The sequence below is a fragment of the Tachysurus vachellii genome, chromosome 21 (assembly GCF_030014155.1).
Source record: "Tachysurus vachellii isolate PV-2020 chromosome 21, HZAU_Pvac_v1, whole genome shotgun sequence".
NCBI lineage: Eukaryota > Metazoa > Chordata > Actinopteri > Siluriformes > Bagridae > Tachysurus > Tachysurus vachellii.
Window position 1 is genome coordinate 15,657,604 of NC_083480.1, and position 15,025 is coordinate 15,672,628.

The 15,025-nt window shown below is 37.9% G+C and overlaps 2 protein-coding genes across 6 annotated transcripts in view; one reads left to right on the plus strand and one right to left on the minus strand.

Moving 5' to 3' along the window:
* Positions 1-15,025, plus strand: part of LOC132864072 (zinc finger protein 354C-like) — a 232,810-nt gene that overhangs the window by 133,836 nt on the left and 83,949 nt on the right. The window lies entirely within an intron of this gene.
* The window catches only part of LOC132864064 (adhesion G protein-coupled receptor E1), a 58,321-nt gene that overhangs the window by 12,985 nt on the left and 30,311 nt on the right, over positions 1-15,025 (minus strand). The window contains exons 1-5 of one of the 5 annotated variants that reach the window (XM_060897293.1): positions 7,928-8,186; positions 1,973-2,056; positions 1,444-1,590; positions 1,197-1,349; positions 492-644 (exon numbers count right to left, since the gene is read on the minus strand). The exons of 3 other annotated variants lie outside the window; for them this stretch is intronic. In XM_060897293.1, the coding sequence (XP_060753276.1) occupies positions 492-644; positions 1,197-1,349; positions 1,444-1,590; positions 1,973-2,056; positions 7,928-7,949 (559 nt within the window). In that variant the 5' untranslated portion in view covers positions 7,950-8,186. Of the gene's footprint in view, positions 1-491; positions 645-1,196; positions 1,350-1,443; positions 1,591-1,972; positions 2,057-7,927; positions 8,187-15,025 lie in introns of those variants that run through there. One more of the 5 variants, XM_060897292.1, reaches the window with a different exon arrangement.

Here is a 15,025-nt window from a genome sequence, read left to right on the forward strand (position 1 = left end):
TAACGTCCTGTTCCTTACAATCCCCTTGTTTTTCCTTCACCTTTTGCCCATATGCCCATTTATGGATTTTCCTCCCCTTAGTTCCCCGGGGCCCAGGTCCGGAAGCCCAGGCCTGTGACCCTGGGTCTTCTTCGTTCGACATAACAATTATATCTAAACAACAATTTTGTTATTAAAAGTGTGCTCAAAAAAGAGCCTCACTCCCTGGTCGAAGTTACATTTGCCTCTAAGTTTTTATACCATGATGTTTTGCTTCTTGGAAAAGTATTGTGATAAAGGTTTATCTTTACAATCAGATGTCGATATAATTTAATATACTATCATAAATGTACAGAAAAAACTAGTAAGAGTGCAGGAAAAGCTGTTAAATGTGTTGTGTAGTTCACAGAAATGTGTAGAAACCTGTCACATTACTCACAATCATTAAAACTAAGAAGCTGTTTCTGTGTAAATTCTAAATTCTGTGTAAATTCTAAAAATTCACACCTCACCGTCACATGTAACATTCTGTCTTGCGTTAAAGTGCTTCTGTCCGTTGCTGGCCACAAATCCAGTAGCACATGAACACTGATAGGAACCGGGGATGTTATCACAAACAGCATTAGGACCACAGATGGATTTATTCTCCGTACACTCGTTGATGTCTAAGAGAAAAGAACAAGCGCAGAGTTTCAGGTTTATCCTGAGTGCAATGTTAATACCTGAATAAAAACATGTGAATATTACAGACACACTGACTGCTGCATTGTGCACCTTGAGTTGCAGTAAAATTATTTCGCCCGGTAGCTCAGTTATAGGAAAATAATCAACAATACGGCGATGGGATGAAGTACAGTTACTGCAACTACAGTGTTTATTATAGCACTTAATAATTTATAATAGTTTAATTTATAATAAATTACCCGTTTCTGCTAAAGATATGTATCATGTCACAGAGCAACACACCCAGTTCCTGTTATACCATGATGTTTTGCTTCTTGGAAAAGTATTGTGATAAAGGTTTATCTTTACAATCAGATGTCGATATAATTTAATATACTATCATAAATGTACAGAAAAAACTAGTAAGAGTGCAGGAAAAGCTGTTAAATGTGTTGTGTAGTTCACAGAAATGCGTAAAAACCTGTCACATTACTCACAATCATTAAAACTAAGAAGTTGTTTCTGTGTAAATTCTAAGATAATTCACACCTCACCGTTGCATGTAACGTTCTGTCTTGCGTTAAAGTGCTTCTGTCCGTTGCTGGCCACAAATCCAGTAGCACATGAACACTGATAGGAACCGGGGATGTTATCACAAACAGCATTAGGACCACAGATGGATTTATTCTCCGTACACTCGTTGATGTCTAAGAGAAAAGAACAAGCGCAGAGGTTCAGGTTTATCCTGAGTGCAATGTTAATACCTGAACAAAAACATGTGAATATTACAGACACACTGACCTTTGCATGTTCCACCTTTATCTTCAGTGAAGTTAAATAATTTCGCCCTGTAGCCCTGTTCACACTGACAGTAGTAGCTACCAATTGTGTTGTAACAAACTGCATTGTTACGACATAATCCTTCTTCTTCTTCACATTCATCATAATCTGTGTTATAGGACGGAAATCACACATGAAAAATAAACACATTCATTACAGGATAAAAAACTGTCAAAAAAATTTCAGAATCACATAAACACTCATTTATTCAGTATTATTTCTAATTTGCAAAACAAAAACTAATCTGCAGAACAGAAAAGTTTCAAATAGATTAAAAACATTAAAGACAACAAACAGGATAAATAAATTAGATTCTTCTGATTTCACACAGATCCAGTAATAAAATAATAACTTAATTTAATGAAAGCTCACAAAGCGACTAAACACGTCATCAGGTTAATCTTAAAGGGGGTTAAAAACTGTTAAGGAAAATAATGCACATATCCTATTATGATGTATTATCTAATATATGTTGCAGGTTTGTCCTTACCTTCACAAACGCCTCTATCTTGTGCATATCCAGGACCACAGGTTACAGAAGCAGTCACACTGGTCTGTACGACTAACAGAAGAGCTGCAGGAAAAGAATGAACTTTAATTCAGTTGAAACTGGGTACCTTAAGTTATTATTATTATTATTATTATTATTATTTTTTATTTTTTAATTTATTTTTGTTATTGATATCTTTCACAGTTTTCATCATGTAGGCTTTGTAGAAGCCAACATTCTGTTTTCCTATTTCAGCTTAGACAAAAATTTATAAAATTTAATGCGGCCTAGGGCTTTCGGGCCACATGCACCAAATTCAGATTTGTTGTAGACGCTGGTCTGAAGTTTGTTGCTATGACTTTTCTAAGCGATCCGAGTACCGGTACTTCCGGTACCGGGTCTCAAATTGGCCTTTTTTCCCATAGACTCCCATTATAAACTTTGGAGGTTTATAACTCGGCAAGCTTTCGAACTATCTACACCAAACTTGGCCAGCTCCTTTAGGGTGATACTCTGAACAAAGTTTTAAATTGGTGTACCAACTGGCCTTTCGGTTGTGCCGCAGCCCCGCCCCCAAGATATGCAAAATCAAAAAACTTTTTACAACATGGACATGTGACATATCAAAACACTCACAGCAATGAGAGGAACTTCCTCATGGGTATTCTGATGATGTCACGTGATGTCACGTGATGTCACGTGAAAATCAAAAATTAGCACAACATGAACATGTGACACATCAAAACACTCAGCCCAATGAGGGGAACTTCCTCAGGAGTATTCGGATGACGTCACATGCTCGTCTCCACTTGCCTCCAAATATTTTGGCACCCTAGCTTTCTGTCCACTTGCCTCCAAAAGTAACACTGACCCTTATGTCCACTCGCCTCCAAAAAGCACCGGCCTTTGCGAATACTTGCCTCATCAAAGCCAACATCAAAGTTTGTCGTGACGAACTTTACAAATCTAGTTTCTTTTGTAGTTTGTCAGACAGTTAATGTTCATGTCGTAGCACAATGTAGCACAATGTGATGTATTTTCCTCTCACTACGGCACGCACTTCCGTGATGTTCAGTGTTTTACCGCCTCACATTACCTAGCCGTTTATGTTAAATGTTGCTGATTTGAGGTTTACACGCAGCGTTTAAATTCTGATTGAGTTTCTGTTGCAAAGCATCTAGCCATAACATTCTAACGCTGCATCGTTTCACACTGTAAGCATCGCAATTGTGAGTTAACACTGTAAAAGTTGTACAAAATTTGGAGATTTAAGCACAAGTAAAACCTAAAGCCAATGAACTCCACCGATGTCGTGTGTCAATGCATTTCTGTTGGCAGAGCTCCTGCTGGCTTCTCATGCTATCCAATGGAAACTTATTTGATTAAATGAACAAACAGAGCGATTAAACTGAATGTAAAAGTCTGGAAATCTTCAAGCATACGTCTGTGATACTAATCATGCTGGACTCATACAGTATATCTGCTAGATTTGTTTCACCGCTGAATAAAACTGCCGTGCAGTCTCGTTTGCATCACTAACAGGGGTTTAATCAGACAGCTTGAAATTGCTTGAAGCAGGTCTTATCTCTAAGAGGTGAGATTTACTTCCAAAGAAAGAAGTGTAAAGATAAAACAGTATAAATGAAATAGAAATAATACAACACACCCTGAATAACTTTTCTTCCAACCTTTGCAGTTCTGTACAACACAGTTTTTCACAATTCACATGAAATCACAGTTTTGATTTTCTGTTATTTTGTTGTTGTTGTTGTTGTTGTTGTTGTTGTGTGTGTGTGGGTGTATTTGTGTGTGTGGGTGTGTGGGTGTGTGTGTGTGTGTGTGTGTGTGTGTGTGTGTGTGTTAGATAGATAGAGAGAGAGATTCAGTCAGTGGACTGGGAATGAGGTGGCTGAAAAGAGGAAATAGCAGAGAGGTAGATTAGGAATATGAATACACTTTTATTATTCCTGGAGCTGTACTGTGGAGACTCTGAGCACAAGATCTCCAATTCCTGGAGAGGGGGGGGGTGTTTGATAAGCAAATCTTGTAGATCTTTTGCAGTTTTCTATCCTGGCATCTGAACAAGCACAAATTTCTGTGGGATGAGTAAAAACAACACTTATCTCACGCTATCTTTCTCTTACTGTTGCTACAAACTACAGACCAACAATACTGACATGTCAGTATCTAACCACACCGCCCAATTCATCGTGCTCTACAAACATGGCCACTGAGTAATACAACATTCAGGCTGCGTCTCAGCTGCATCCGCTCCCTAGTTCAGTAGTCAGGGTGCTGATCGGAGAGTCTGCCATTTTGAAGGCTTCCTCCGATGGCAAAAAAAAAATTCACTGGAACGTTCAGTCACAAAAAAATCCCACAGTGCAGTGCAGGAACCAGGGAGTATCGGTGCTCACTGTGATTCCTTACTGAAATTGACACCATATTTTCTAAAGCCTCTCTTTTAAGCTTTAAAACAATGGCAGATGAACCATCTGCCATCTTCATCTAAAATGTAAGTAGCTTGTTATCACTGTTATAGAATATATATAGAATATAGAACGGGGGCATAGAAGCCTTTATTATACCCCAACTGAGGAGGTTGGGGTCAGAGTGCAGGGGCAGCTATGATACAGCGCACCTGGAGCAGGGAGGGTTGAGGGCCTTGCTCAAGGGCCCAGCAATGGCAGCTTGGCTGTGCTGGGCCTTGAACCCCGATCCTCCGATCAACAACCCAGAGCCTTAACCTGTTGAACCACCACTGCCCAGTTTTCATATATCCCAGGTTATTATGAGCAACGTAGATGTCTCAGCAGCTTGTGGGCTTGAACCCCGACCATCATGTCCTATTTAGCATTAATCACTGACGTCCGGTAACTATACATTTTTAACTTTATTTGACGTTGTGTATACGGTTTGTTTGAGTCTAACGTCTTTTAAATGTTTAAAGATTTTTTAATAAATCCACTAGCTAGCCTTGTATTCTGTTTGACGTACCATGACAGAAACACGTGTTTAAGCTTGACACATGATTATGACATATAAAACTAATAATATTTGCTATGTTTGAGCTTTTACAGTCACTAACGTGGAAATTAGAATGTCGCCTGAACTCGAGTCATCAGCGTGTAGTGTTAGTGTCCCGACTCGTGTACATGATACACTGATTCACTGACTACGGAGCTAGAGAGCTGACTGAGACGTATGTCATGTTCACACTTATCTGATTACTGATTACACTCATCTAGATTTATCTTCACAATACACTCATGGTTTAAGTAGACTCTGAGCTCACACAGTCATGGGGAAGTGTATTGAAGATGAAGAAACCTTTATTTTGTTGCATATACATTACAATACAGAGAAACTCTTTCTTTACACATCCTAACTTTGGGGTCAGAGCTCAGGGTCAGCCATGATACAGCCACCCTGGAACGGGGAGGATTAGGGGCCTTGCTTAGGGCCCGACAGTGGCAGCTTGGCACTGTTGAGGCTTGAACCCTGATCCTCAACACAGAGTCTTAATCACTTGACTCACCACTTTCCCATTTTTCCATGTCTTTCGTACCAGTCTGGACCAAACCATTTGATTGACACTTTTTTTTTTTAAAAAAAAAGGTCTTTTTTTTTTTTCTCTCTGCCTTTTGATTTCATTCTGGTTTGGTGATTTTTTTCTAGTCGCGTTCATGTTGTCTGCTTGTCGGACCCCTTGTCTGTTTTTTATATACATGTTTTTAAAAAAAATTTCACATGAATCAACTGATTAGGCAGATTTTTTCATGAATATTATAGATATTTATTAAACCTATATGTGTGTGTGTGTGTGTGTCTAAATAAGATGTGTGATTAAAAAAAGAAAGGATACACACCACCCACACACAATTAGTAGCAGGGTTGTGCTCGATTATAACACTTACTCTGCACAGCAGCCCTTTTTACTGAAAACACACAGACCACAGTGGAGCTGCACACTGACCGAGTCCCTCACACAACACCACAAAAGGGCCTCGGTTCCTGCGTCATTGGTGTTTTCCATGGTTCCATGTTTTCCACATTGTTGCTCGGGTGTAATTTGAGAATAAAGTTCTAAAAATTCTCACACGCTCCTTTTTATTAGGACTGAAAGCTGGCAGTCGTCTAAACGTTTCATCTTAGAGCTTTGGATCGACTTCTACAGTTTCGTCATTACGTCAGATTCTTTCATTTTGTGTCCCTTTTGATCATCTAAAGAAAAAAAAATCTAAATACGTACTACAGAAATTTGACCGAAATGATTTCCTATTAAAATGCACAGTGCACTTTAGCACAACATGTTTATTGTTCTCGTACTACATGTAGATACGGCAACACGTGGCGTTGTGCTGTTATACAAAACAAATCAACACTGGTGTAGTGTGATCAAGAGTGATTACTGGTTTTATTTATTAAAGAACAAAACATCATATTTAATGTTGTAGAATCAAGTACAGCATCTGTAAAGAGATATGATAAATTAGGGATAAAACCCTGCCGTTTTAAGAAAATAACAATTCTAACTTCTTTCTGTTTCATAGTCGTTTTACAAACACGGCTCGACTGAGGTGCTTTCTCTAGGTTTTTCCCCTCAAACAGAACAGCTTTTCCTGAGTTGACGTCACCCCCCCTGCAGTCCTGAAGGACACCGAGCGATAAATGCACCTTTGATTTCCTGTGGCTCTGTTTCCTGCTCTAACAACACTCCACTCTTCCAACAAGCTCCACCATACACTCCTGACCTCGCAGCTGTTTCTTTTCAATCTATCACTTCTTTCCCAGCTGTTCTGCTGAATTCTCCCGAGAAACCTGCATTGTCATTCTCCTGTGATGTCATACCATGGCCCTGTGTGTGTGCATGTGTGTGTGTGTGTGAGAGAGAGAGAGAGAGAGAGAGAGAGAGAGAGAGAAACAGTGGTAGAAAAAAGCATCAGTGGCATTAAAAGCATCACTTATCACTCAGATGTTTCTTGCACTCTAAGCTCACATTAGATTCTCTCTGCAGTCCCTTCATGCGTAAAACCACATATGTTCCTGATAAACCCTCTCACTTTCGAGTGCTAAAGTGGATCTTGATAGACATCCGCTCAAACGTTTTTATTTATTTATTTATTTGTGCTTTCTGTGGCACATAAATAGTCTGAGGATTTTTTTTGAAACACACTATGCTGAGGACTCAGTTCTGATTGGTCGGAAGCAGTTATCATAATGAACTTTCTGTTGTGTATCAGCAGCTCTGACAATACCACCTTGACGCCAGATTTATATTTATGCGCTCCTTGTATGTGTTGTTATTTCCATAGCAACAACTTAACTCCAGGCCGCGTATCGCAGTCGTTTTGCATAATTTAATAACAAGTCTAATAAACAACTCGTTTTTATTAAATAATTGTTATTATTTAGCAAAGATGTATCGTGGTGTTTATTTTAAGTTTTTTTTTTTTTTACATTAATGGAAGGTGTATGTTTATCTGTTGGGGGTTTTTTTTGGTCATATAAACTTTAGGAGCAAGTGTTATAAAAAATTATGTAAAAAAAAAAAGTTTAAATCGTTTAAAAGTACATTGTGTTCTTTCTGGGGTTTTTTTCCCAAGAGTTTAATAATAGTTGACAAATCTGCTGTGGAATAAAAAGAAGAGAACTCTCTGGGAACTGCTGTTATAGAAAAGCTGATAGAGTAACTTCGCTTCATAACACCGCTGTTGATTATACCACAGTGCAACAACATGTCATGGATTTTGAAATGTCATGATAATTCCTGCAGAGACGGATTTGCGGTGGTCAGATCTATCACGCTGCACCACGCTACACCAGTGACATTTACCGTTCCATGAGCTGTTGCATAGTATCTAACAGGAAATTAGTGCTATTACAAAACTTCAAAACTGTCACCACTGCCATGGAAACACAACACAGAGGTAGATGAGGTAGATTGTGACTCACCCAGAAACATCAGGCGCCACATGGTGAGGAGAAAGAATCCGATCCAAAGTGAACACGCTGACAACTGGATGCTGATTAAACCCTGCTCTCGACCGTTAAATCAAAGGATAACCCGACCACTGTGTGTGTGTCTGTGTCTTTCTGTTTCTAAACCACTGCCTTGCTAAGACAACCACACAAGCACACACATGAAAATAAAAACACACCGTTCTTCAGCTCTCGTCTCAACCCCTGACGTCTCAAGCTCAGCTCTGAAATGACAAGAGGAGGGTTTCATTGTAGTGAAAGCCGACTGAGTCCTGCCCCTCTAGAGGTGGGGGAACTCTATAAGGCAGATGGGATGGTGTGATTTTTCCACGGCTATAAAACTAAAAGGGCTGAAAATACGTGCAGAACGCCTCGGTGACAGGACCTGATTTTTCAGTGCTGAGCTTTCTCATTTCTCTCTCACAGCGCATATCTCTATCTATCATCAACAAATGAAAAGTAAATTCAGAGTAAATTTGGGTTTAACAAAATTGCACATTTACAATTTTTCTTCTTCTTCTTCTTCTTCTTACTATTATTATTCTTATTAATATTATAACTCATTTTTACAACATTTTTACCTTTGTTCCGTGAACAGATCGGTTCCTTCTCACACTTTATATTAATCATATTTAATCATAACTCATTAATCATGATTCAAAATGATAAATAAATAAATAATTGAGTGAGCTTTCACACACTGTTCCAGTGTGTAGTGGAGTTTAGTGACATGTAGAGATGTAAGAATTTGTGCTCATTAGCTTCTACTAGCCACCATGTTTACCATGTTTTTTAATATAACTATATAAATCAGGATCAACTGAGATCTGACCAATAAAAACAACATCATTTTCATCAACTGAAGCCCAAAAATATTTCTGGTCAGCTTGTACACTGTGTTAGTGCTGATACTTAGCCATATAAACCGTGTCTTTTTAGATAACCTCACTATTTATCATAGCATAAGCATAATTTAGCATATTCAGCATTAGCATTGCCACATATTTTCCCAACATTCTGAAGCTAAATGAAGCTAGATAAGAAAAATGTTCTTAAATATTCTTCACAAATTAGCAGCTAACATGAAGTATGAACATTTGTTAACACTACAAAAAATGAGCAAGATATTGTAGGTAGTTAACACCGTACTGAATGTTGTTCCAGTGTCCAATGTTTCACATTTGTTAGCCTGATTTAGTATTTTATACCTCACCTTTTTTTTTTCACCTCACTCCATAAGTAGTAGGACCAGGATCAATGAGCATGTGATTTATGTATTCATGTTCAATTCTACTGTGCTGCTTCATGCTAAGATTACCAGATTTTAACATTTTTGCCTATAAAGAGCTTCAACAAACCTTGTTCTAATATATTTGGCCAGAAGCTTAACTAAAAACCTTTTACAATGATCTGCAGATGTTGTTGTCGCTTTTATTCCAGTATTTATTTACCGAGGTTAGTTAAGAAAGCACTTGAAGCGGTTACACGCTGCTTAACCATATGCACGTAGCAGAGGAAGTGCTTTTTGCAACCTCTCAGGGTTTTTTTTCACACTTCAACATGGGAACAAAATGTTCTTTCTAAAGAAGGTTCTACTTCTTATTTTTGACGCATACATTGTATAAAATTTATAGATGTTTCACTGTAAATGTGTGTGTGTGTGTGTGTGTGTGTGTGAGAGAGAGAGAGAGAGAGAGAGAGAGAGAGAGTGCCTTTTTTTTCATGCACTATACTATATTAAAGATTAAATGTGGTCATAGAGTGTTATTCAGTCAGAAAAATAAGTAAAAAGTCCCAGTCTTCCTAACAATAGCAATATGTTGTCCATAAGGGTCATGGTGACATGGTGTGACTAGATATACTGTCTTAGTGATTGCCGCTTGGCTGTTATGCCGAGGGTGTGTGCCACTAAATTTATTTGTTTTATGTTACAATGGGGCGACCCTTAAAAGACCAGAGCTCTGACCAAGGACACACAGCGGCTGATGACTAATGCTATTCATTGCTATATATATATATATATATATATATATATATATATATATATATATATATATATTTGAGGTGAACAATCAAGTTTACTTCATTTTTAAACCCACAACAACAAATCCGAATCCAGACAGAGATACTCAGATATATAGATTATATGGTCTGTAGTGTGCAGCGATGATGTGGAACAGATCACTATTTCAGCCTTAGATTTATTCGTTGACATAATCACCATAGAATCATGCTTATTAAGCAGATGGTTAACCACCTTATCTGTATTCTTGGCAATATCAGCATCCTGTGTCATAAAAGAAAGTAGAAGTTGCATACACAGTGCTTTATTTTCCACTACGTTTGTAAAGGTCCTGTGTGGCAGCAGGGGATAGCTGATCAGTGGGGGTACTGTATGTGGAAGTGGGGGCATGGCCAAGTGGTGTGTTGTGAATGGAGGTTCCAGGGGAACAAGTGGTAGGCTTTACACACCTGTGATTAATTTCACTAACAATGTGTTTGCAACAGAGCATGGTGTTAGAGCAGTTTGTCCTGCACCTGCCTGGGTCCAGTGTCACTGGCCAGAGTCACTGGAGGAGGTTGTCGGGCTGGCTAAGGACCATTTGGCAACATACCCAGAGGCAGACGGTCCCTCTTTCTCAGCTCTCTTCCCGGCCTGTGTGAGGGTGGTGGTATGTGGCAGCGGGGGTGTGGCTAAGCCGGAGGTTGTGAATGATGAGTGGGGTCCAGGGGAACAAGTGTTAAGCTTCACACACCTGTGAGTAATTTACCTAATGATGCGTTTGCTCTCTCAAGCGTGAGAGCTGGAGGGGATTTAAGGGCAGAGAGCGAGAGCCATGAGAGAGCTGAACATGCAGAGCCATGTGTGAAATTTTGTCTGCCTTCCACTTCCTCATTACCACAACACACCCTTGTAGGGATGCTTACGTCGTGATGTTTCAGCTTTTCAAGGCGAAAAGCAGTTTGTTTGGATTGTTTAAGATCCCAGAGCTTTCAGAATCTGCTTTGAAACAACCAGTTTTAATTTTACAGTAAACCAGTTTGTGCTGTCTTGAATTAATATTTCAATTTCAGTTGAAATTGATTTGTAATGTTACATCTGAGAATTCAATCTTTTTCCTTCAAACCTTTCTTTAATCCTGGTTTTTGTTTTATAGTAAACTTGAACTAGGAATTAAGATCAATTTCAACGCTTAAATTTTCTGAATTTCTAACCGAGTAATGAATTAAAAACTTACATCATCTGATTCTTGACATGTCTTATAATCTAATCTTCATCTAATCCATCCAACATCCGGTTTCTCATGTTTATACCCATTAAAAACATAAAGTAGTGAAAACATTTTAACGGCTTTCAGGTATCTCGGCTTCAGGGTGAATATGTCCTGACTGTAATGTCTGCTTGTGCTTCTCAGTGTGATTCTGCTTCCTATCTTCTCTTCCTCTTAAGATTGCACACTGACTTTAGTCCTTATATAGGGTTTATATATAACCAGAAATGACACCACACCACTTCCTCCTAAAACAGAAAACCTCAAAACCTACACTGTGGTAGATGTCATCGTGTTTATCATGTCAACAAATAAAAGTCCAGTACTGAGTGTGTTTCAATTTGGGTAACAATAACATCATCCTCTTTAATGATGACACCATGTTCAAAAGCATGTACTACAGGTAAATAAAATAATTTAAATAAAGAAGTACACACCAGACACACACACATTTGTCTTAACTTCCTTACACTGACAGCTCTCACTCAGAAACTCACTACAGGAGAGTTACAGAAAGTATGTACTTAAATGTTTTGTCACATAAATCAATATTTTATTTCAGAAATGCTGCCATTTTTTTTTTAACATCCTATATTTTATTTGAGGTCTTTATAGAAATATTTCATTCCCCATCTCTTTAACACTCATTTTAGTACCCACCTGCCTTCCTTCATCCAAAAAAAAAAACATTCTGAAGCTGAAGTGGACGAAATTTGCCATCGTTCTGTTTTGACTTTTTACATCATGTAAATGATGTAAAACGTTTTTATCGTGTACATCAGAGTTTTTAGCACTTTTGAAAGCAGTGTGTTAGCTTTTGAAAAATTTAACACATACTGAACACATTTTGTGTGAAAGAAATGAAAAATGATTGACAGTTTGCTCTGCACAGACGTCTGTTTTACTGACCGGGTGAAGAAGGTTTTGCCAAATTGACTTAAACGATGCAAATTAGCAATCGGTAAAAAATCCTATTATTTTAAAATGTTAATATAGCTATATATTATAGCACGGCATTGGCTGTAATTCACTGTATACATCTATAATATTATAATAAATGCATTCTTTCATATTCAATTCAATTCAAGTTTATTTGTATAGCGCTTTTAACAATGGACATTGTCTCAAAGCAGCTTTACAGAACATAAACATAGAGCAGATGGTAAACATAAGAAGTATAAAGAATTAATATAATAAAAATTCAAGATATATATAGTTCACAGTGTGTATGTATGTATGTATGTATGTATGTATGTATATGTATTTATCCCCAATGAGCAAGTCTGAGGTGACTCAGGCAGCAGTTACAAGGAAAAACTCCCTGAAATTGGTAAGGAAGAAACCTTAAGAGGAACCAGACTCAAAGGGGAACCTCATCCTCATATGGGTGACACTAGAGGGTGTGATTACAAATATACAGTCAAACCAATGCTGTATTGGTGTAAGGATCACATGGAGTTCAGATCTCCTCTTAGTATCACAGAGTCCAACTGGAGCTGGTAGATCTGTAAATGTCTCAGGATTCTCACAGAGTCGGCCTCGTCTCAGTGGAGGTCCGAGATTTCATCGCACGGAAGACGATTGGAGGTGGTACAATGATATATACAGTACAAAATATATGTTGCTGTTTTGATTATAACAACTTAAACAGGAGCTTGTACATCCATGCTCCACATAATCTAAATCTAATAATAATTGGATGAAAAATGTTGTTCATGATATGGTGCCATATTATTGGACGGAGTCGACAGTGTCAGTTTTTATCAATCAGATATTTAACACCTGATTCAAATCTTTTCTTGACGTTCAGTAACCAAATGGGAATCGTTTAGTTTCAGGTTTTGTGAAACAACAGGTCAAATTATCCTACATTGCTGTCATCATTGGTGGCTTCACAAAATTTTTTCCAACCCATTTTTCATTAATGCAATAAACTGATTGTAAGTAAATGTAATAAACCACATTAAAACCAAGGACTGCCTTTCCAGTACACAAGAGGTCACTGAACGGACTCTCAATCATGGACAGTCCAGACAACCTGCTTCATGACCCTAATACAAAAGTTGCCACACACACACACACACACACACACACACACACACACACACACACACACACATACACACACATTTTGTTCATAAAATGAAAATAGAAGTAGACAGACTAACTATACACATTGTCATCAAAGTTCAGAAAAGGAGAGACGATAAAAGTGTACACACATATACACACACAAACACACAGACACACACACACACTCAAGCTCAGGAAGGCCTGTTGATGGATTTAACTGCTCTATTGTATGTGTCTCATTCTGTTTCCTTAATTCAGTGTGTGCTGAATGCTGAACAGATTAAACTTCCCTCTTCACAGTGTGCACTAAGGTCATACACACACACACACACACACACACACACACATCCTTGTATTCATTTTATACTTGTTCTCTCTCTCTCTCTCTCTCTCTCTCTCTCTCTCTCTCTCTCTGTGGTTAACTAAAACATTCAGTCACCGTTTCTTTATTTCATGTCCCCACAATTCATGTCCCTGCTATACGAGACTGGTTTACAGGTATGTCTCAGAACTGCACCTAAACTAATATTCGTCCTTACCTATATACCTATCTGTCTGTCTTTATTTCTCTCCATCTGTTTGTCTGTCTATTTGTCTATCTATCCATATATATAGAGAGATATAAATGTATTTGTATTCAACACAAACATAACAAGAGAAGGTAAAATTGTTAATCAGACCAGAATAATATCGTTTACATGCCATATTGTTCAGGATATGTGCAAAAGTTGTGTAAGACTTGTGAATTAGTGAGCCAGCCATTCATTATTATCATTATGATTAATAATTAGTAATTAATCATTAACAAATGCACTGTATTAATTCAAGAGGATCGGAAATGAACTGATACCTTAAAGTTTAGACAATGAGTGTTCAGAACAATTTTCTGTGTAAACAACAATTTATATACTTCAGCCACACACACACACACACACACACACACACACACACACAAAGAGAGAACCATTTCCTCACTTCACTGTTCACTGAAACATCTTAGCATTTTGTACAGATGTCTTGTGACAGTATATCAATTAGATTGGACCAATAAAATGCGAAATGTGTCACAACAGCCCCAAGCACACAGACTCAAAAAACATATTTAATGATTGACATTATTACCACGATGCATCTGCACAGCTGTAATAGTGAGGATTGTGCACTGAGCTTGTAAGCAGCAGAAAAAAAAGGTGTTAGCCATAAGCGCAGATCATTTTCCACATGAACAATGGCTCAGTATGTTGTGTGATGCTACAGAGGAAGCAGCTATGTGCATTAGTTACTTTTCATAGTAGAGATGAACACAAGCTGCATTCCAAATAGGACAGAACAGCCCAATTTAGATGTAACCCGATGTACTGTAATATTAAGATCACGTACAGTATACTGTAAGATTTAAAGTCACTTCTACAAAAGTTTTTATACAGTCTGATTCAGCATGAATGTCAAGCAGTTCATCTCATCTCCAAAACAAACCACAAAACACATCATACATGTCTGAAAATAAAGACAGCTCTCACTCAGGAAGCACATGCTGTTCCTCAGACCTACAGGAGAGTTACAGAAACTATGAACTTCTTTGAAGCTTAAATGTTTTCTCGAAATTCAGAAATGCTGCCATTTTTTTAATATCCTATATTTTATTCGAGGTCTTTATAGAAATATATCATTCCCCATTTCTTTAACACTCCTTTTCCTACAAACTGCCTTCCTTCATCCAAGAAAA